At 37.3% G+C, this 23204-nt stretch overlaps 1 protein-coding gene and 1 non-coding gene across 2 annotated transcripts; one reads left to right on the top strand and one right to left on the bottom strand.

Annotated features, from left to right (window-relative positions):
* Window positions 1–3564: 3564 nt before the first annotated feature.
* On the bottom strand, window positions 3565–7058 carry LOC133807215 (uncharacterized). Its single transcript, XM_062245402.1, has 9 exons — window positions 6603–7058; window positions 6344–6530; window positions 6092–6225; window positions 5880–5992; window positions 5418–5691; window positions 5149–5304; window positions 4395–4474; window positions 4260–4309; window positions 3565–3865 (listed from the first exon to the last, which is right to left on the bottom strand). The coding sequence occupies exons 1-9, from the start codon at window positions 7014–7016 to the stop codon at window positions 3726–3728; spliced, it is 1548 nt and encodes a 515-aa protein (XP_062101386.1). The 5' UTR covers window positions 7017–7058; the 3' UTR covers window positions 3565–3725.
* Window positions 7059–16957: 9899 nt separating this feature from the next.
* On the top strand, window positions 16958–17064 carry LOC133813201 (small nucleolar RNA R71). Its single transcript, XR_009884238.1, has one exon. It is a non-coding gene; the product is annotated as a small nucleolar RNA R71 (small nucleolar RNA).
* The last annotated feature ends 6140 nt before the right edge of the window (window positions 17065–23204 follow it).

The raw sequence follows: 23204 nt of genomic DNA, 5'->3' as shown, positions 1-23204 counted from the left end.
CAAGAATTCTTGGGTAGTCTTGACCCCATGCTTTCTGAGGCTACTCCACAAAGGCGTACGATGCATAACTCCTGTAGTTAGGACCATCATCTTGCCCTCATCTCCCACTATTTTAGCTCCAGCAGCTGCTCGCATAAAACGCTGGACGTAATCTTTCAGTGGTTCTCCTTCTTGCTGGCGTATCTCAACCAGCCGGTTTGCCTCAGTTGGGTGCACACGACCCGCATAGAATTGTCTGTAAAACTCCTTTACGAACATCTCCAAAGATACAATACTTGCAGGAGGGAATTTGAAAAACCACTCCTGTGCAGCATCAGAAAGTGTTGCAGGGAAGATCCTGCACCGAGCGTCTTCAGACACTTTTTGAATGTCCATCTGTATCTCAAACTTGTTGACATGAGATATTGGATCACCATACCCATCAAAGTTTGGAAGTGTGGGCATTTTAAACTTGCTGGGAGTCTCTGCCACAGCTATCCTCTGAACGAAATGAGTGCTCTTCTCCTGTCGTACTCGATATGAGACGTTCTCCCCCCGACCAGCTGTTGTACTGCTTGGTTCAGGGCATCTATTTGGGCTTGCACGGCGTCAGGAATCGCCGGGGCCTCTACTGCTGGGGGAATGTACTCGTCGTGCCTTTCCCGGCAGTCATTGAGTACATCCCTTAAGTCTTCATCTCTTCGCCATTGCTTGCTTGCTCCGAGCCGGTTAAAGACGTTGTTTTGTCTGGGCTGCCCCCCGGCGTTACGTCTCTCTTGTTGGTCTTCTCTAGGTGGTGGCCTTCTGCCTCCACCTCTCTCTTCATTTCTCCGACCGGCATTTCCTCTGCCTGAGTCGGCCTCATTGTAACCATGGCCATCTCTGAACCTCGATTGGCTATGGTGGGACCGACTGTCCCCTCGGTTGCCCCCTCGGGCTGGAACTTCCCGAGCGTTAGAGGGTGGCCTGCGTTGGTCGATAGGTCCCCGTGCATTATCATGCCGTGGGGGGCCCCGGACTGCAGAGCTTATCTCTGAGTTCCTTCTGTTGCCAGAAGGACGCTGCCCCCTGCTCGGTGGGTTCGGCTCTTTACCCCTATGGCGTCTAGGACTACGGGGCTGCTGCCCAGCCCTATTCTGCCTTGGCTACGGGGGATTGCCACGACCAGCCTGAGATGGAGGTTGCATCTCAGGATCCCTTGGTGGGACATCATCCTGAGGCATTGGTGGCTGCTCGGGCCTTTGAGGGCTCATCGGCTGGATTGGAGGGCTAGGATTGGGACCCCTTTGGGGTGGCCCATTTGAGGGTTGATCAGGCTGTGAGGAAGGTGTAGCCTGATTCCTAGCCAACTGCAGGGCCGCTTCGAGGGCTGCCATGGCCTCCCTCTGACGACGGTCCATCTCCGCCTGTCTTTCACTTAGCTCCTGGCGCTGTCGCTCTATCTCTTGCTGCTGCCGCGCCATAATCTCCGCAGCACTTTTCTGACTGGCCCTCAGATTGGCCAGTTCATCTTGCAATACCCCCAAGGTATTTCTCAGCGTCTCGGAGTCCAGTTCCTCCTCATCAAATTCCAAGTGTGGCTCATTTTCAGCCATGTTTGGGGGAGGAGGCGATTGAGATGGTGCAGCGCCAGCCGCCTGCCCAGTCTTCTTTGTTATTTTCGCCATTAATGCTTCAACAACCTTGAGTTCAACTCTCAATGAAAGCACCAGAATGTTGACCTTCGATTTGGTCAACTGACACGGAGTCAAATGCTTGATGTGACTAGATGTGTTGAAATAGATCTAATGGCAAAAAACAATAAACGACACACAAAGTTATAGTGGTTCGGCCCCAAGAACTGGTAATGACCTACGTCCACTTAAGCTATTATTGATATCGGTTCTCAAAGGAGTGATCAAAGAACTAGGGTTCTCTGAGTTTCACAGACCTAAGAGAGATGAATAATATAATCGTAAGATAATTCCTTAATTCTCTTGTAAAGCGTAAACTTAAATCAGTCAAAAAGTCCCTTCCTTGAGCTATTTCTATCTATTTATAGGCTCAAGGAGGATTACATGAATCAGTTACAGATATTCTTTCCTAAATAATCGGATCATCATGGATCATGGGAGATAATCTCGGATATGATTACAATTGTACAAAATTATCTCTAAATATATGGAGTATACGACCAGGCTGGTCGTATAAAAGCTTCAAATGTTACGCCAAGGGAATCTCACTGGTCGATGGTCGAACGAACTTTCTGTTAGGTGTCAGCCACGTGTTAAAAATGTCTGCCACGTCACCCGTGCCTGTTTTTTGGATAACAATTATATTATTTTTAAATTTATTATTACTCAAATTATTTTATTTAATTTTTAAAATATTTAATTAATAAAATATGTGATATTAAATATTTATATAATTTATTTTTAATTATGAGTACTAAATATTATTTGACATTATTTTTTATTATTAAAATAATTTTTCATTTTAAAAAATGACAAATTTATTAAAAACATATTTTACACTTTATTCAGTATGTTACTGCATCAAACATGATATAGAACAAATATAATTTAATCCAATACAATACAATTCGGTCCTAATTCATAGTCCAATACAATACAGTCCAGTCTTGCATGTCAAATAGACCCTAAGAGGCTATTTGGAATGGAGTATTCCTTGCATGAGAAAGATAATTTTTAACATTCACATGTTTAGTATGAGAGTTATTTTTTTAAGTCCGAGAAAATTAATATAATGAAAATAATATTATTTTATGAGAGGGTAATCATAAATACTTTCAAAATGTTGAGTTTTAAATATTTTTATGGATAAGAATCATGTGGGTCCCACAAAATAATCAATAAAATTAATTAAATGAAAAAATTAATCCTAAAATATATTTTAATTCTTCAACAATGCAGTCCAATTTTTTTTTGTCATTGATAACATATTTTCTGCAATTTCATATTAGACTTCTTCAATATTTTCAAAATTTTCTTCTATGTCCTATTCAGCATTTGTATTACTCGAGTTTTTTTTATAGCTATACATCTTGTTTTATTAGAATTTTTATATTATTTATTAAAAAAATGTATAAAATTTTTATGTTCAACCAACCAATGTAATTCAAATATTCTGATGCACAACCAAAGACAGTTTACAAGTAGATAATCTTATCCCCTCCTTAAGATTATTTTGAACTCCACCAAAAGCCCCCTAATATTTTAAGAAGCTTAAACTCAAAAATATAACCATCCACCTAAAGGTCATGTTTGAACCTGTTGTTGGTAATTTGATTTAATTTTCTAGGCTTTTTGCCTCATAAACGGCGTAGTTTGTCACGGTAGGTCATTCTCCTGTGAGATTTGCATTTGCTTTTTGAGTTTGTCATACTTGTAAATAATTTTGTTCTGACAAACCATTTTAATGAATTCCTCTTTTCTTGTTCTTTTTTCGAATATGGCCGTCGATTTTGTTTTCTAACTCGATTCTCACCGACCCATGTGTTCTCCGGTGAGTTGCTTTTCTGGCCAGATATGTGCGCACCCTTACATCACACACCCACCCACACACAATTTTGATGATTCCGTTGGCTGATGAGGTTAATAGTTTTCTCCAATGTATGGATAGTCGCAGGGCTTTACAGGAGCCAAATTTGTGATATTGAGCAAATACAAAATAAAACAAACAAACAAAAAAAGAGAAAGGGAAAATAAAATATACACAGTGCTGTTGAGCAAAAGTTTGTACTCAACTTAAATCTCAAAAACGGCTCTCTTTCCTCGATGGTAGTCATTTATCCAACTTTTTATCAGCTTGATTTCAGTTGCTCTTTGCTCTACTAACCATTCTGGATCTTCATCGGTTGAAGCACGTAAATCTATGTGATGAGCTCCTGATGATAAAAAAAGGAAACAACTTGTCACATAAATCTTTGATATACTCGCATCTAAGGAGTTAACAGCATAAAACAGGAATCTAATAGAAGATGATATTTAATCAACTGAATACAAAGGACTATGGCTAGCAATTCTTAGGTGCTAAGATACACATCGACCACTCTACAATATAATACATTCGATTTCCGGCAAGCTCAATAGCATTTAGTAAAACTAGAGCTATTTATTATGCTTATTTATTTTGAGGGATAGCATCTACAACTTCAAATCAGAGAAGTTGGATAGAAAAAACGAATCTTATATTCAGTCAAAGAAGATAAAAGAGAGGAAGAGATTCAAAGAGCTTAACTACTATAGACAAATTGAATGGTCACATAGAAAGGAGCATACCTTCTTTAGTAACAAGTGCAACAATACTTTCAGATATGTTCTGCAGAACACTACAGAAGATAATATGCAATTGTCAAAACTTATACTACAAGTATTTGAATAACTTTCTAGGCATCATCATTATAAAATTGTCACCTGCCACCACTCCACGGATCCAATAGACCATTGGAGAAAATAATGTTACTTCCAAATTTTTGTAAAGTAGCTTTGATATCCTACAATATGACAAGCAAAAAGATCAATAAATAACCATACTACTTCATAAGGTACGAATATGGTGACAATATGCTCAAATACTCGATATATTATCTGGACTAAGAGATTTGGGTGCAAACAAGGAAGCATGCTCTGAAGACAGAAATACCATGTTCCCATTAAGTACAGGAATTAAAAGCTTTCTTTAAATGATTAAATTTCAAAAGTTGCTTTGGGTTTATTGTATCAAAACTACGGGCCTTTAAAAAACTCAACTCATTTTATGATGGTTCCAACTTCTGCAATAAATTATTTAAAAAATTCAAATAAAATAAAAAAGACAAAAGAGATGAACTGCTTTCTTTCCGCATCTACTCATTTTTTTCATTCATCTAATTTCCCATGACTACTCCACTAGTGTTATTTCATAAAAAAACAATAAGTAAAATACAAGCATGCACCTAGCTGGGAAAAAATATATCGTTAATTTTCATTTTAGGGATCAATAATGCACAGACCAGCATCACACAAGAATTTTTCTGTAACTGTCTTTCCTTTTTTTCTTTCTTTGGTACCAAAAGGAATAAAGAAGAAGAAAAAAGTTATAACAATTGTTCATAAACTTGTGAAAACTAAATAAGATGATGGAAAGCAAATTTGAAAACATATTATAGATATATAATTGTTTTCTTACATGTCCACCGAACTCTGTTGTTATCCATCTAGGCCTTGGTTCCACCTTGAAATCCCTCCAGCATTCCTCTTTGAAAGAAGACAAATTAAAATCAAATATTGGAAACATGCTTGAATCCCCGCTACTAGACATCGGCATAACCATCTCAGTACAAGCCTACAACAAGAAAACAATAGGAAATTTATAATAGTAGCAAAAGAAATAAATTTGAATTTTCATTTTGACCTGAAAAATAAATACATGAGCAATTCTCTTTAACATTTTTAAACCTGCCAGTTCCAACCATCCAAGCCATGAGGATCATCATCCAATTCAAAGCAGTCAACTTTCCCAGTATAGTTGTAGTATACACTTATGCCTTCAAATATTTGTTCTAGAATATTATCCCCGGCCGAAGAATAGTCAATTTTTCTGCAAACCTCTCTAATTGGATGTCCAGGCAAAGGCATCATGAATTCTGAAGGATATGGGTAGTTCACCATTGCCAAATAACTATAAGCAGAGTCTAACCAGTTGATCAGATCATCTGTACTATTTAATGTCCTGTGAAACAACTTCCATTATTCCAAACCCAATCTTTGATTATTCCAAACAACGGTGATCCATTTCAGAAAAGAAAAAAAAAATCTTGAAACTCATGCCATAGCTAAAATTATCCACATTTCCTTGAAGAATCTAGATACTCGTGTCATTGGCTAACAATTCAAAATTCCATAAATTTAAGTACTTACCTACAAAAGCCGAAAGTTTTTGTCAGTTGAAGAAGACCATCTTTTTTCTGGCCCTCAGATATTATTACATCCCAAGACTGTTTGATGGTGTTAAAGCAGCTGGTACTTTCACGCTATGGACATAAACATATTAACATATAGCATTATATTACAGAATGAAGAAAACAAATCCCAAACCAACAAAATAAAATAGGAAAGAGAGCTTGAGAAACCTTGAAACCATTGGAGGTCAAGTCATAAAATGTTTCCACCGGAACAATATCCTCAAACTGAAGAATTGGAGCCGAAGAAGCAAGTGCTCCAATGGCTATGTGGGGATACTTGAGCCTCATCCATGATGCCAACACTGTTCCCGATTCAGAGATATAGTAAATCAACATTTTTTTCTAGAGAAAAGGAAACCCATTTATAGATTCATATGTACATATTTACATGTATAAAATTACTAATAAGGGAACACTTACTTCCGCCGTAGGATCCACCAAATAACACGACAGGACAGCCCTCCGCCGAAAAGTTCCGCTTTAACTCCGTAATCAAGACGGCGAAATCAGCCAATGCCTGCTCCGCCGTCAGATACGACAATGTACTTGCGTTCTTATACGCCTCCTCTCCACTCCCGAACGGCATTGATTCCCCATAGTATCTATGCTGCTCATCATCACCGTTTCAATTAAAAAAAAATCTCTCCGTTTTTCTATGGAACCAAACAAAAGAGCTTACCTCGGGGAAGAGAACCATGGCGCCAAACTGAGGGGCGATCTCCCAGACGAAGCCGGTGTTGGCAGCGAACCAGGCGATGTCGCCCTCGTTGCCGCAGTAGACGAAGATGGGGCCCAACCGCCCTGGACCCACCCAGTGCTCGGTGCTGATGAGGTACCGTTGACGAAACCTCGGGAGCTTAGAGAAGCTAAAGTGGTCGAGTCGCTGGTCGAAGTATCGGGTCTCGTATTGAAACTGAAGTTGTTGGAGTTGGAGTTGGGGACGCGACTTGATCGGGCGGGAAAACTTCCCAAAGAAACGTGGAGACCATTTAGATGAGGAAAACGCCTCCGTTGACGGCAGAGATGAATCGATCACGAACAGGAAGACAACAAAGAGCGTGAGAAGAACATCGGAGGGTTTGGGCTTTGCCATTTCAGAGAGGTCTGAGAAACTGAAGTTTCCACTTGGTTTGGAGTATTGAATGAGCTGCGGGGTAATGTTCCAGTGTGGGCAAGACCAATCAATTGCAAACACGTAATTTCATCCGATAAAACTTTATCAAGATGAAAAATGTAAAAAAAATAAACCAAATGGGCAGTAGTTGAATTTAAAAATAAATGTCTGTATTAATTAATTTAACTCTTCCACTACTATAATGAATAGATAAAACAAATACAATCTAATCCTTTCTTATTTGGTAAAACTACTAAAATTAACAGTGATTATCATGGATATTTTGTTACATAATATATGAACTCAACAAAAGGAAAGAAAAGAAAAAACGTTGAGAACTTCGGTTTTAGCATAATCTCACTCAAACTAAAAAGAGCACATAAGGCCATCTCCAACCGTGGTTTCAAATGGGTAACTCCACATATTAATTTTTTTTTACTCCATTATTATAAATCTATATCCCTTTTAAAGTTTTTCACAAAAATAACCCTAAATCCACTTAAAAAGTCCCAAATACGCTTAGTACAAATTAAGATTCTTTTTTTCTCTTCTCCCCTCTAATGATTTTGCAGCCACAAACCAACATCAATTTTTGTTTTCTTTCTTTCTTCTCATCTCACTCATGAAATGAAGCTACCACCTTCATCTAATTCGAATTTGTGTTCTTTCATACAAAAAGTTGTCAAAGTTGAAGAAAGAAAGAGTTTTTGATAATAGTTAAGTATAATTATTATTTATAAGTTATGGGTATGTTATATAGTAGTTTATAGTTATTATTGAACTATTATGGGCTGAAAACTTTGCCAAATAAGTTAATTTTATGTTGAGATGACGAATTTTTATGTGATTTCTACGATTTAGGGTTTTCATGTTCGGACCAAGTTCGGACTAGGGCTGCACATCGGGTGGATTTTCGGGTTCGGGTGCACGAAAATGGTACCGAACCTGTCCGATACATTTTCGAATTTGGGGTATTGTAACACCCCGAAATCTCTAATAGAATTAAGTGTATGGATTAGCATGCCAGGAGGACATTTGGGGTGACTATGTGCTAATTAATTGAATTATGTGATTTATATGCTTATATAATTGAGTATGCATGATTATGTGTACTAAATGTGTTTAAAGGCTCGTTTTTGTTAAAAAATGGCATTTTTGTAATTGTGGCTCGTTGAGGGTATATTTGTAATTTTGTATGCTATGTGCTTGAGACCACATTATTATGTGGATGTATTTGTGATATTCGGCATGAGTCGATCCTTTTAAGCAATTTAGCGAAAAAGTCACAACGAGAATTTCTACCTGATTTTGGGTGAGTCAAGGGGGTATTTTAATAATTTTGCGTATTTTGAAAATTAATGGAATATGAGATATTGTTTGAGAAAATTATTGGTGTTTGGAAGATTACAAGATTACTTGGGAACTGGAGGTATAATTTGAGGTTTAGTGAAGAATTTAATGTAGAATGACCAAAGTACCCTTGGGGACTAGTCTTGCTAATAAGTAAAGTTGAGGGCAAAATGGTCTTTGACCATGGATTGGGAAAAATAGGCTAAGTGTGGAGGCAGCCAGCCTTCCCACATTTTTTCCTCTTTGACTAATAGTGTATTTTCCCTCTAAAACACATTAAGACAATCTACTCACATTAGAGACCAATCTTTGAATTGTGGAAGAAATTTTGACGGAATTTGGGCAACAAGAGAAGGATTTGAGAGCCACCAAGGTCGCACATCAGTTTAGGAATTTCAAAATTTGAAGTGAAAGAAGGTAAGTCTTGAAGCTTGTCATCATCTTTATAATTTATTTATGTGTTCTTGGTGCTCATCATAGTTTTGGATTATTTTGGGATTTAAGCTTTAGTTATTGAATCTAAATCATAAGGTTGGGTGAATTGGGTGTAGAATATATGTAGAGGTTTAGTTAAGGCTCAATATTTTGGGTCGAAATTCTGGTTTTAATTGTTGGATTTTTCGGATGGTGAGCTGAAAGTTTGAGTTTGAAACTCAAACTTCTGATTTATGGTTTTAAGGTATGTTTGATGTGTTTGTTGATGTCGTGAAGTGGTATTTTAGTTGTGTAGCTAATTTATGGTCGATTGGGGGTGTCAAATCTGTTAAAAATCGATTTAGGACTGAAGGTTTGGTGCTGGAAATCGCAGGGGCTCGATTGGGGAAGAACAAGAACTTTCTGGGTTCGTTTTTGTATTTCCAGGAACCTAGCGCGGCCGCGCTAGGGTCCTAGAACCTCGAGAATTTGGTTTCGATTTGGGGTTTCGAGATTAGGGGTGCGACCGTGCTGGGCAGGGGCGACCGCGCCAGTGCCTCAGAAATCCCAAAATTTATGTGGGCGAGACCGCAGCAAATGCCCCAAAACGATAGTTTTATGAATTTTTGGGGATTAAGGCTCGGGGTCTCGGGAATATGTTTCGGGGGCTCGAGGATGTTTCTAGTGCCCCGATAACTGGGAATAATGGTTCCAAGAGTTAGGGTTTGAATTGGAACTCAGAATCTAGTTTTGGTTCTTGATAAATGTATACTTGCATTGTGACTAAGGTTTCCGCGAGGCTCGAATCAGGGATCGCACTCGGGAGCATTTAATCTTTCGCACATCACCTGAGGTAAGAAACCTGGCATTTGCACCAAGTTTAGGGCATTGGCCCCAGTTAACGAACGTGGTTATAAACATGCTTTGTATATCTGTTTAAATATGAACGTCTTTGGAATATGTCTAATTGTGTTGTATTGGTGGTTCATATTTGTTTGTATTTGTCTGGATTGTCTGACTGAGGCAATAAGCATGTGTAATGTTGGCCGTATGGACTGGCCATTCTAGGAGTGTGATATGCGCTCGTTCAGCATAGAGGTCGTTTAAATGAATTATATGCTTGTGTGAGTTTGATTATAACTGTGAAGCATGCTATTGGTGATTTACATTCTGTTGATTATCTAGTTCTGGTAATTGAGCTTTTTTGTTGTGCCTTGGCTCACGGGTGCTATGTGGTGCAGGTATAAACAAAGAAAAGCTGGATCAACCATGAGTTGGAGAGCTGTAGGGGCGATGTGTACATATGCAACCTACTCGACCACTAGGATTGGGATTTCTCTTGAGGAACTAAGGTTATTGTTGTGTAAAATTGATGCGCAAGTATACGTAATCGACTCAAGTAATACAATGATAAATAATGATCATTCCCACGGAGATTGATTTACTAATTACCAACAAATTAATTTCCTATTTCTAGTTGGTCAACAATAAATTGGTTTCAAAAATATTAAAATAACAAAAGCAATAAACATAAAATAACACTATGAAAGAAAGCAAATAATTGTAAAAACTTCAAAAATAAAGAATTAGGGATTTTAATTTCATCAACTTTTCACTTTATTATTTCGCTAATCAGGCTTCACAATTCTTCTTCTTAAACTAATAACGGATTAACAAAAACGATTCTTACTCTTTTTCAAGAAACAAAGAACTCAATTTACATATTTTCTACATTCATGTGATAAATTCCAACACATAAAAGGCATTGAACACAATAGTCCTAAAACTACACAATTCATATAGGTATTTTCATCAAATATGAAAATTGTGATTATTCAATCATAGCATAATCAATTCTCACTTTTTCAGATTTCGAATCAAAATCATAAATCATGCAAATGGTGATCAAGCATTCACAAGCATTAAGAACAGATCAAATAATTTAGAATAGAAGTGAAGAAAGAATCATGAAATCCTCATGGAAAATAACAAAGATCCAAATGATTACATTAAAACCCCTAGAAAGTAAAATTAGTTTATGTTCATCATTAAGAAATCCATAAACAAGAAATTAACATAAAGTAAAGATAAAATGAAAAGAAAATAACTCTATGTCGATCCAAGCTCTTCTCCAAAGTGATCTCAATCCTCTTCTCCCAATCTAGGTCTGCAAAAAGTGCATATTTTCCTCTCCAAAATTGTGATTTAAACCTGATTAGTGTTTCTCCTAAGCATGAAATGACCAAAATACCATTTATTAAAAATCTGTGTTTTTCACATTTCTAGACATATCCTACGGTCGCAAGATGTCATTCTTGCGGTCGCAGGAATACCCTGGAAATGCCCAACTTTACTGGAATTGCGGCCGCAGAATCATATTCCTACGGTTGCAGAAAGTGCTCTGAAACACTATTTTCAACCAATTTTTGTCCTTTTGTCGTTTTTTCCACCATGTTTCTATACCTAAGTCACCTAAGCTCTTCTACGCCTGAAAACATACAAAAAACAAGCGTAAAATAGAACAAAACAAAACGAAATACCTAATACTTTACCTGAAAACACATAGATAAACGAGTCTAAAACTTGTTTATCAAACTTCCCCAAACTTAACATTTGTTTGCCCTCAAACAAAGAAAACAAGACTAAAGACAAACTAAACAAATAAATACAGACACTAAACAAATGAATCAAGATAACCACAATTTTTAAGCCTCAAAATCAATGAATGGCAAGCATATATAATTTTTGAAAAATAACTCACAAGTAATCCAGATTTTCAATACAATCACTTCTTCAACTTACCTTAATCCATTGACCATTTTTTACTACTCAATCATGAACAGTAAATTAAACACATTTAAAATAATTTACACACGTCGAATTCTCACCATCAATCCATCAAATCCCATATTTCCATATGCTTGCTAACTTATTATTCTCCACCAATATAAATCAATGCATGTTCAAGAATCAAAAGGTCTTTTAAAGCTTGTATTGAGAGGCTTAGGTAACGGTAGATAAGATAGTCATTTTGGCTCAAATATACCATAAGCATATAATCCAAACAAACAAAACCTGATATCCACATTATAATCCAAACAACCCCAAATTTCCCTTTATTTTCCACGATTGAGAAAAATTCACACTAGATATTCATTTTTTTTTAACTACACTTCCTCAAACTTATGTTTTTCAATGTGAACAAACATAAGAAAAGTATTTTATATCTAATCTCAATTTTTTTTTCCACATTTTTCTCTCAATCTTTTCTTTTATTTTTCTATTTTCACAACCAAATCACAAAATAACACCCATTACAAATCAATCCCCATTTATATATTTATATGCTCATGGTATAAATCAAGGGAATGAAAAATAATAAAGTGTTCAATTAGGCTCAAAATAAGTGGTTAACAATAAAAAGTTATACTTTTAGGCTCAAAAAGGGTAACTAGGGATAAATTAATCAAGGTTGGCTTGAAAGTGTTGACTGTGTTTTTAGCCAACGACGTGAGAACGTCAAAAACGATAAACCTTCAAGAGAATTTAAACGACACAGACAGTTTTATCAAGAAAAGTAAATAACACACAAGATTTTTATAGTGGTTCAGCCCCGATCAGTCGGTAATAGCCTAATCCACTTAGAGTTGTGATTATAGATCTGTACTCAAGATCAGATGGACTGAGCCAACTGAGTTTCTTCAGTACAGATTGCAAAAATACAAGAATCCTTTCAAATACCAGCACTTTCTCTCTCTAGAATACTCAGACCCAAATTTTCTCTCTCTAGAATACTCAGACCCAAATTTTCCCAAAAGTCTAGAAAGAAGAAGCAGAAGCCCCTCTCTCATCCCATAAGCCATCTATTTATAGGCTTAGGGTCATACATCTGATATCCCCTAGAATCGGGATATTTTATTATATTTATTACATTTAAATTACAAAAAACATTCAAAATGTAACAAAACCCCCCATTTGTGGGAAGAATGAGAGATTCCCGCGTATCTTGTTGAAGCTGTTTCTGGAAATCTTGACTTAGTCCTCCTCTAGCTAGTTGATCCACCTCACCTCCACTCTGGTCGATCATACACATGCTGGTCGGACATACACTTGCTGGTAGGACATGCAAGTGTTGGTCGGACATGTGCATGGTGGTAGGACATGCACTCCTCTCCTCTAGCATGCCATGTCTCTCCTCTAACATGGGACTCTCCTCTAGCATGCCATTTCTTTATTTGGACAACCATGCACTTGTTGGACATACGCATAAAGACTAAATTCTTGGGCTCTCCTCGGACCACATCCTTGGGGTCTCCTAGGACCACTCTCTTGGGGTCTCCTAAGACCACTCTCTTGGGTTCTCCTCGAACCAAAGTCCCTTGGGCTCTCCTCGGACCACATCCTTGGGATCTCCTAGGATGCACTCTCCTTAGTTCTCCTAGGATGCACTATCCTTAGCTCTCCTAGGACCACCCCCCTAGGGTCTCCTCGGACCACACCCTTGGGATCTCCTAGGATGGACTCTCCTTAGCTCTCGTAGGACCACCCCCTTGGGGTCTCCTCGGACCACACCCTTGGGATCTCCTAGGATGCACTTGGCTTGGTTATGACATCTTTCAAGCAGTCCAAACTCTTCACCAGTCTACCGGGTCACTTTATCACAACTCTGAGGAGTCAATGTATTTATTAACTATTAATCTGTCTTTTACTGACCATGCACTGCCACTTGTCACCTTTATTGCCACGTCATTGATCTCCAATTTTTGGGGATAACAGAAAGGTTCAAACGTTCCAAAATAAAATTGCTTGAATCATTTTCCTAAACATGTATTGTCTATGATTTCGCCTCAAATAATAAGCAAGCAAGTTCTATAATTTTCCATACATTCTTTCCACATTCAAAATTCAGCAAGTGTAAATATATTTAAATGCAAGAATTTACCAATCATGATCAAATATTAAGTTTTACAATGAATTAAAGTAACCCAAAGAAGTGGTCAAACCAAGCACACAAATTTTTTTGCAATCAAATATATTTTTCTCAAAGTCATTCACGTATTTTCATTGGCTAATATTGTTATCTTGATTCGACAGACTCTCTAGATATCCTAACACGCAACACAATTAACAAACAAAACCAAACACAATTTAACAAAACACCAAACTAAACAAAAACTTGACTCAACTAACTTGACACAAATAACTAAAATAAATCCCCATTCCCCAAACATACCAAAAACATTGTCTCAAATGTTTAAATAAAAACTAAGGAAAGGAAACTTACTTGACTCGACTCATGATGAAGGACCTACCTCGTCACCCCCCTTAGGTGGAGGATATCCAAAGTTGGGTTGTTGTGGATATGGTGGAAATCCACTAGTGTCGATGCCAAAATGAGTGGCGAAAGCTTGGTTGTAGGCATATTGGTTATGCACCACATTGGCACTCCAAAAGTGGTGCTGTTGGAATTGAGTTACAAAGTGTCCATCCTTTGGTTTATGTTCTGGGCTTTTTTTTTCGATTTAAAAAAAAACGTGATCCTGCGGCCGCAGGACACCCTTCCTGCGGTCGCAGGATATAACCCCTAAGCGATTCTTCAACGACGTTGCGTGCGGTTGCAAGTGTACCTAATGCATTCGTACAAAGCTGACCAATATGCCTAGACCACTAGAGTAGCGGTCGCAGGAAGTGGTTCCTGCGGTCGCAGGTCTGCTCCACATACCACAATTTATTTATTTATTTCTTTTTTTTTTCATCATTTTTCAAAAAAAATTCCACGTATTTCACGATTCTAGAATCAACCATATTTACAAGAAAATTAAAATGAAACAAAAACTAACTAAAAAATATAAAAATAAAAATTGTCTCAACTATAATAGCTTAAAAACTTAACGAACTTAAAGAAATTTAAATGAGCTTGGGATGCCTCCCAATGGCGCTTTATTTAATGTCTCCAGCTAGACGCTCACTTCCTTCATTAAACTTGAACTCGGGTCAAGTCCACCCCGCTCATCCTTTAGAGCCATAGTGTCATAAGAAAAAACTCGTCTTTTGATGTTGCTAATCGTTGGAGCCTTCCACCGCTCATGTAGCCTTCAAACCTTCCCATTGTAGAACCGTTTCAAACAATGACGAACTGCTCGACTACCACTTTCAAGATTGGTTTTTCTCTTGGTGGTTTCCAAATTACTACCACCACTACATATCACATCCACTCTACAACAATTTGGAATATCAGTTGCTGCAAAAATATTAAATGTTGCGTCTTCGTTTTGCACTCGCAGCTTCAACTCCCCCTTTTGTACATCAATTAATGCTCTCCCAATGGCTAAGAATGGTCTTTTAAAAAAAATGGGAATGTTTGCTTCTTTCTCCATATGTAAAATAATAAAATCATCAAGGAAGATAAATTGACCAACCTTAACTAAGACATCCTTAATTACTCCACGAGGTTGCTTAACAAAGCGGTCTGCCATTTGTAAGGACACAGTAGTGGGATGGGCTTCTCCCAATTTCAGCTTCTAAAAAATAGATAAGGACATTAAATTTACACTAGCCCCAAATCACATAAGGCCTTGGTCATAACAGTATCTCCTATTGAGCAAGGAATCCCTAAACTACCCGGATCTTTAAGCTTGGGAAGTAATTTCTTATGCAAAATAGCACTGCACTCCTCAGTAAGCGCCACTGTCTCATAATCCTCCAACTTCTTTTTCTTTGACAAGATTTCTTTCATAAACTTCACATACCTTGGCATTTGTTCAAGTGTCTCGGCAAAAGGTATGTTAATGTGAAGTTTTCGAAAAATGTCTAGAAACTTCAAAAACTGCTTGGCAATTGTCTTCTTTTGAAGTCGCTGAGGATATGGAATCTTTATGTGGTGCTCATAGCTCACTGGTGACTGCTTCTTCTTAAGGTCTTCAATAACCTCTTCTTCTACCTTACCCTCATTCTCAACTCCAACTTTTGGTGCAGGTATAGACTTCTTGACTCTCTCTTCCAACTTCTTCCCACTCCTCAAAGAGATTGCATTGCACTGCTCTGCTCTTTAGAATTCACTTCTGTATTGCTTGGAAAATTTCCTTGAGGCTTACTTTGTAACATATTTGTCAACTGACCAACTTGCATCTCAAGATTCCTGATGGATGAGCAAGTTTATGTCATAAATTGAGATTGAGAGTTGGTCAGAGTTAACAGTGCAGCTTGTAACTCATTTGTCTTCTCTTGAGCAACAGGTAGTATCGGTGGTTGTAACGGTGCCTGAGGTGGAGCTTGAAGCATAGGCTGCTGAATTTGTTGAGGACCTTGATTATTTCTCCATGCAAAATTAGGTTGATTTCTCCACCCCTGGTTGAACAGGTTGGCGAATGGATGATTAGCTTGAAATTTTCCATCATATTCACCTATTCCATGGGAATGGAATTGTTCATCTCAACTATCGTGCACTGCTCAAATGGGTGAGAACCACCACAATTATGACATCCACTTGGATTTGCATGACTTAAGTGGCCATAGAACTTTGTTGCAATTGCTTGGTCAATGATGCAACCTGAGCAGTGAGAGCGGTAATAGCATCCAACTCATGCATACCAGCTACCTTCTTATTTCTATCTCGTTTACTAGGCCACTAATAGTTATTCATGGCCATTTCTTCAAGCAATTCATAGGCCTTATGTGACAGTCAATATCCCGTAATCCGTGGGGGGAAAGACCAGGTAAAGCTGTGCAATCCCACACCGCCTGGGGAAGGTCAAGTGTGATGATTCTAAGACTGTGTAGGTATGGGACTACACAGTTGAAGAAGGCTTAAATAGATTAATGGGTACTACCTATATCAACCAGATGCATCTTCTTTTCGGTAGTCCATCACTTGAGAACTCCAAACTTAAGCGTGCTTGACCTGGAGTAATCTCAAGATGGGTGACCTCCTGGGAAGTTTTCCCAGGAAGTGTGCGAGTGAGGACAAAGCACGCTAGAAAGACTCGTGTTGGTTTGTAGGGCCAATCGTCATTCCAGAAAGCAGCCATAGTGACGTGGGGCGTTACACCTCATTAGCACTCTTGCTCATGAAAGCACCACATGTTGCAGCTTCAATAATGGTGCAAGTCGTCCCACACAAACCATTGTAAAAATTATGGACTAGCATCCATTTTTCAATTCCATGATGAGGACACTTCCTCAAAAGCTCCTTAAACCTCTCTCATGCATCATAAAGAGACTCTCCATCAAATTGAGAGAAGTTATTATTTTCCCCTCTTAACTTTGAAGCCTTGGATGGAGGGAAAAATTTAGCAAGAAACTTAAGAGTAAATGCCTCCCATGTAGTAATTGAATTGCCTTGAAGAGAGTTCAACCAACTTTTAGCTCTATCTCACAGTGAGAACGGGAACAATCTCAGTCTAATAGCATTTTCGGTGACCCCATTATATTTAAAAGTTCCACACAACTCCAGGAAATTGGCTATGTGTGTATTGGGATCCTCAGTAGGGAGTCCACCAAACTGGACAGTAGACTGGACCATTTGCAGAATCATCGGCTTAATTTCAAAATTATTGGTTGCAACTGCCGGCGGTTGGACGCATGATTGTACTCCAGTAACAGCGGGGAGTATTGTAACGCCCTGGATACCCCAAGACCGTTACGGTGAACGTTGAACCGTGAATTTAACTCGCTACCCGAGTTATTTGGTTAAAAACGTGCTTCTAGGTGTTATTAAAAGGTTAAGGTGGAAAAACCAATCAAAAGGAAAGGACCCATCAAAACATTTACAAGTTATTTACAACTCAAAATGGTCATTACTGTTTAAATTTACAACCCGCCGACCTAAGCGGCAAAAATAGGGTAAACCCCCTAGTTCCTCTGAGAACTCCTTGACCGTGGTGGTCAAGCAGCCGCATATGTACACAACACTGCCTAAGCTCTCCACTCAAGGCTGGGTGAGCTTTTCTTTCCCTTTACCTGCACCACATAGCACCCATGAGCCAAAGCCCAGCAAGAAATCGCAATAATGCAAGCATATAATATCAAATGATGATCATGATAATCATACATAGCTTATAGCTCTGAATAGATGAATGAATGCCACTTTATGGTTACATTAACCATGAAGGAGCTTATAGCTCTTAATCAGATGAGTGGTTTAACACTTGAGGTTCTGGTAAACCATAATGAGTGACTGACGAGCAAGTCATTAGCTTAAACAGATGAGTGACTGCTGGGTAAGTCTCTAACTTGAACAAATGAGTGACTGATGGGTAAGTCACTAGCTTAAACAGATGAGTGACTAATGGGTAAGTCACTAGCTTAAACAGATGAGTGACTGCTAGGTAAGTCACTAGCATGAACAGATGAGTGACTGATGGATAAGTCACTAGCTTAAACAGATGAGTGACTGCTGGGTAAGTCACTAGCTTGAACAGATGAGTGACTGATGGGTAAGTCACTAGCTTAAACAGATGAGTGACTGATGGGTAAGTCACACGGGGCTCGGCACCCACAGCCATGTGACTAAATAGTCACTGTGGCTCTAAGTAACTAGCCTTTGGCTAGACAAGCGCTTATAGTATTCATCAAACTTAAGGTCGGTCTGGCATAAATGCTCTTCTGAGTCATTTAATGCAGATGTCGATTAGATCTAATCTTTATTGGCTTGCGTTGAACACGCTAAGGCCGTTCCTGACTTATGACAGCACTGTGTGACCAATGCCCAGTACCACTGCCGAACTTGACTAATGAGTCACAGCTTCACAGTTGATACTGACACCTTTGCCAATTCTGATTATTCAGTCAGTACCATGCACAAGTGAGCAAGATTGCTAAGCATTCAATAATCAATCCATGTCCCCATTTAAACATTCAACATGCCTCATGAATAACCATGCATGTCACGTATGGGGTGCAGTTTTCTTACCTCTGATTCGAGCAAGAATTAATATAAGAACAACCCTTGAGAATGATCAACCTTTAAGTTCCTTAGCGGTCACCTAGTCATAACCAGATACCATTAATAAATTGAATAACAAGGGTTCCCGAACCAAGATCTAGCCTTCGGGACATCGAATCCCACTAATCCGGGTAGTAGGAACGATCCCGAGGCCTAAAACTGAGTTCCCATGATCAAAACACCCAATTGGCCTCAAAACCCTTCATGAACCGCGACCCTAGAACGTTGAGCCGCGGCCCCCAGCCACACCAGGAGCAAGCACCGCGGTGCCCACTACTCAGTGCCGCGGCCCCCAGCACGCACAACCTCCCCTCCTTCTTCTTCGAGCTTGGGCCGCAGCGCCCAAGAATAGGGCCGCGGCCCCCACCCAAGAACCTGCCATAACCTCGTTTTTCCCCATTTTAAACCTTCCAAAAACATACCTAAGCATCTCAAAATCCAAAAATCAAAGTTCCCAAACATCCCAATGATCCAAAATCATCAAATCCCTAGGCTCAAACAAATCAAAACTCATCGATTCACAAAATCCAATTCAAAGCTTAGAAACTCTAAAAACTGAGAACTTAAAGTTTAGATTACCTTTGATTGGGTTGTTTCTCGTTAAATCCTTCGATCAAGAAGCTTCTAATCTTTCCTAAGATCGCTATGCCTCGATCCTCGCTTGATTCCGACTCTTAGAACTCAAGATTACTTTGAAATTGCCACGAACGGTAAAAAGAGCTAACGGGAAGAGAGAGAAATGTGTTTTAACGTACGGTTCTTTCTGATAGACTACGTCATGCTTAAGTAACCTCAAATAAAATCTAATGTTCGGGGTCCCAAAACATCCCCGGGGGCAAAATAGCCAAACTCCCAGAATTCCCTCATGATCTCAATAACTCACAATTCATCATCAAATAAACATTCTCATTACCCAATATCCCAATAATTGACCCTGTTATGACAAAACCGCTAATTTGCAATATATGACCATCTCATGCCGAATAGCTCGAATATATCGCCATAATGATCTCATCCATAAATCACACTATGCACCAAAATACACAAATATGCCCTCAACGGGCCAAATTATCAAAATGCTCTAATAATCAAATGTGGACCCATATGCATGCATTTAACACCATATTATAATATAATTCACATAACACATGCATATAATCATTTAATGGCATAATTAAACAATTATTGCCCTCCCAACCTACTAATCCAGCTATTAAACCGCATTAGGGATTTCGGGGCATTACAAGTACATAGTCTCTAAGTGTGTGAACGGCTGGCTCAGCAGCGTCCCCATTCAACCCATTGCCTTGCTATTGGGCCATCTCTGCTAACTGTTTCTGTTTTCTGTTTTGTCTGCAAGTCCTCTCAATTTCAGTATTAATGGGCAAAAGATTGTCGGTCCCTCTACGTCGCATATACCAATTGGCACCTGAAATTAAGATTCTCAAACACATCAGTTAGAGATGATAATTCTACAAAATAGAGTTATTTTACCACTTTTTATGTGCTAATTGTTGCTTAATTCTTGAGTTTTTAATTGATTTATTAAGTTTTTAAGTAATTTTGAATTCTTTAGTCTTATTTTGATTTTATATATTTTTGTGTGTTTTTATAGTTATTTTGTTGTAGTTTAATTATTTAAATTATTGTGTTTAGTAGAAGTAAGAAAATGTGTGTTTTATTGAAACTAAATGTTAATATAAATTAAGTTATAATTAATATTTTCAAAGAATTAATTTGATTTATTTTATAGTTGAAAATATTTTATTATAATTTATTTTATGTTTATTTTGTAGGAAATTTATTGTATTTTTGGGCTTTGAAAGGAAAATATATAAAGCTTTAAAAGTAAAGAAAGTTGGTATTTTTGAAATACCAAAAGCAGCAAGGCCCAAGGCCCAAGGCCCAAGGCCCAAGGCCCAATCCACTCCATCAACACTCAGCCAATTTTCCCTTGTTGTGCCTCACGTTCAACACACCTCCCACTTCAGCAATCAATGCTACCTCCATTCAACTCCTTCAACAAAGCTGCCAGCTGTAATCACCACACGTTTCCCTTCAGCTACTTCAGCTGCACACCAAGGTCTCCTTCAGCTTTCCAATTCCATCACACTCCCTGCCTCAACATTCATTTGGGCCTGCCAGCATCTTCGGCCCACCAACCTAAGCAGCTGCCCCTCCTGAAGCCGTGCACCTCCAAACACGCCCAGCCTGCTTCCCTGCCAAAACAGCACAAAGCAGCCTCCTTTTTCCATTTTTGAGCCCAACAAACCAAATTGTCCCTTTGTCTCAAAATACCATTTTTTACTCTACTTTCTACACATTTTACCCCAAAACATCATTATTACACCCTATAATTTATCCATATTTGCCATATTATAATTAATTAAATTAATTTAATCAATTTAATTAATTTAAATTGATTATTTTAATCATCATTTTTTGCTATAAATAAGGGATTTTGGGTGTCCATTTAGGGAGGGGGATGTTACTATACCATAATTTCTACACATTCAAAACCTCTCAATTTTCTTCTTCTTCTTCTTCTTCTTCTTCTTTTTATTATTTTCTATGTATTTTTAGAGGAAATTTTGGAGGTTTCTCCTCCAAATTTTCCTATTTATGTTTGTAATTTTTAGTGTGTATTTGTTATTCTAGTTATGTGTTTCTAATCTTTTTAAGATTATTAAGGTGATGATGAAACATTTTGTAACTAGATAGTGTTTATTTTGTATGTTGATTTCCCATTTTGTGCAACAAAGTTTATGGAATTTTCTTCTTCAAATATCTTCTTTCATCTTAAATATCATGTATTTTGGATTGTTAGCACATATTTACACTTTGTTCTTCATTAGTGCAAAACATAATATTCTTTGTGTAAGATGTGTCATTAAATTGTACACATCCATGCTTAGAACAAAAATATTATGTTTTGCCTTATAAATAATGTTCATTGATTTATTTGTTATTTCATTAGATTGACTTACACTAAATGCTTTGAAATTATAATTTTGAAAAGTGAAGAAAAACCCTATCTTTTTAGAAATAATTTGTGCTTAAAATTATAAATCTATTTAGAAAATGATAGTTTGATTTATTTTAACTATCACTAAAACTTGGGAATCAATGTACTTATAAATATTATTAAATTTATATTTTGTGGATTCTAATTCTTAATAATCTTATTTTACCACCTTCATCTCTATTATTAATTTATGTTATATATATTGTCTTTAATTTCTTTATTATTATCTTTTATTTTATTTTTATTGTTACAAATTCTCATCAATCTTTGGAACTAGGTTAGAATTTATTAATTTTGGTTTAAAATAGTTTCTCTTTTCGATTTTAGACAACTCCTTTGGGTTCGACCTCGTGCTTACACGAAAACTATTCTATAAATACGATTCGTGCGCTTGCGAGTATAAATATTTAAACATACCCGTTTTGGGTCCATCAAGAGACAATTAACACATAAAAACCAAATTAGAATAAAAATTAATTGTATTGATATTAATAAAAATAAATCCCCGGCAACGACGCCAAAAACTTGTTGTGTAAAATTGATACACAAGTATACGTAATCGACTCAAGTAATACAATGATAAATAATGATCGTTTCAACGGAGATTGATTTACTAATTACCAACAAATTAATTATCTATTTCTATTTGGTCAACAATAAATTAGTTTAAAAAAATATTAAAATAACAAAAGCAATAAACATAAAATAACACTATGAAAGAAAGCAAATAATTGTACAAACTTCAAAAATAAAGAACTAGGGATTTTAATTTCATCAACTTTTCACTTTATTATTTCGCTAATCAGGCTTCACAATTCTTCTTCTTAAACTAATAGCAGATTAACAAAAACGATTCTTACTCTTTTTCAATAAACAAATAACTCAATTTACATGTGAATTTTCTACATTCCTGTGATAAATTCCAACACATAAAAGGCATTGAACACAATAATCCTAAAACTACACAATTCATATAAATATTTTCATCCAATATGAAAATTATGATTATTCAATCATAGCATAATCAATTCTCACTTTTTCGGATTTTGAATCAAAATCATAAATCATGCAAATGGTGATCAAGCATTAACAACAGGTCAAATAATTTAGAATAGAAGTGAAGAAAGAATCATGAAATCCTCATAGAAAATAACTAAGATCCAAGTGATTACGTTAAAAACCCTAGAAAATAAAATTAGTTCATGTTCATCATTAAGAAATCCATAAACAAGAAATTAACATAAAGTAAAGATAAAAAGAAAAGAAAAGAACTCTATGCCGATCCAAGCTCTTCTCCAAAGTGATCCCAATCCTCTTCTCCCAGTCTAGGTATGCAAAAAGTGCCTCTTTTCCTCTCCAAAATCGTGATTTAAGCCTGATTAGTGTTTCTCCTAAACATGAAATGACCAAAACACCCTTCATTAAAAATCTGCAT

This window comes from Humulus lupulus, chromosome 1 (assembly GCF_963169125.1).
Source record: "Humulus lupulus chromosome 1, drHumLupu1.1, whole genome shotgun sequence".
Taxonomy (NCBI): domain Eukaryota; kingdom Viridiplantae; phylum Streptophyta; class Magnoliopsida; order Rosales; family Cannabaceae; genus Humulus; species Humulus lupulus.
This window is presented reverse-complemented; position numbering and strand designations above follow the sequence as displayed.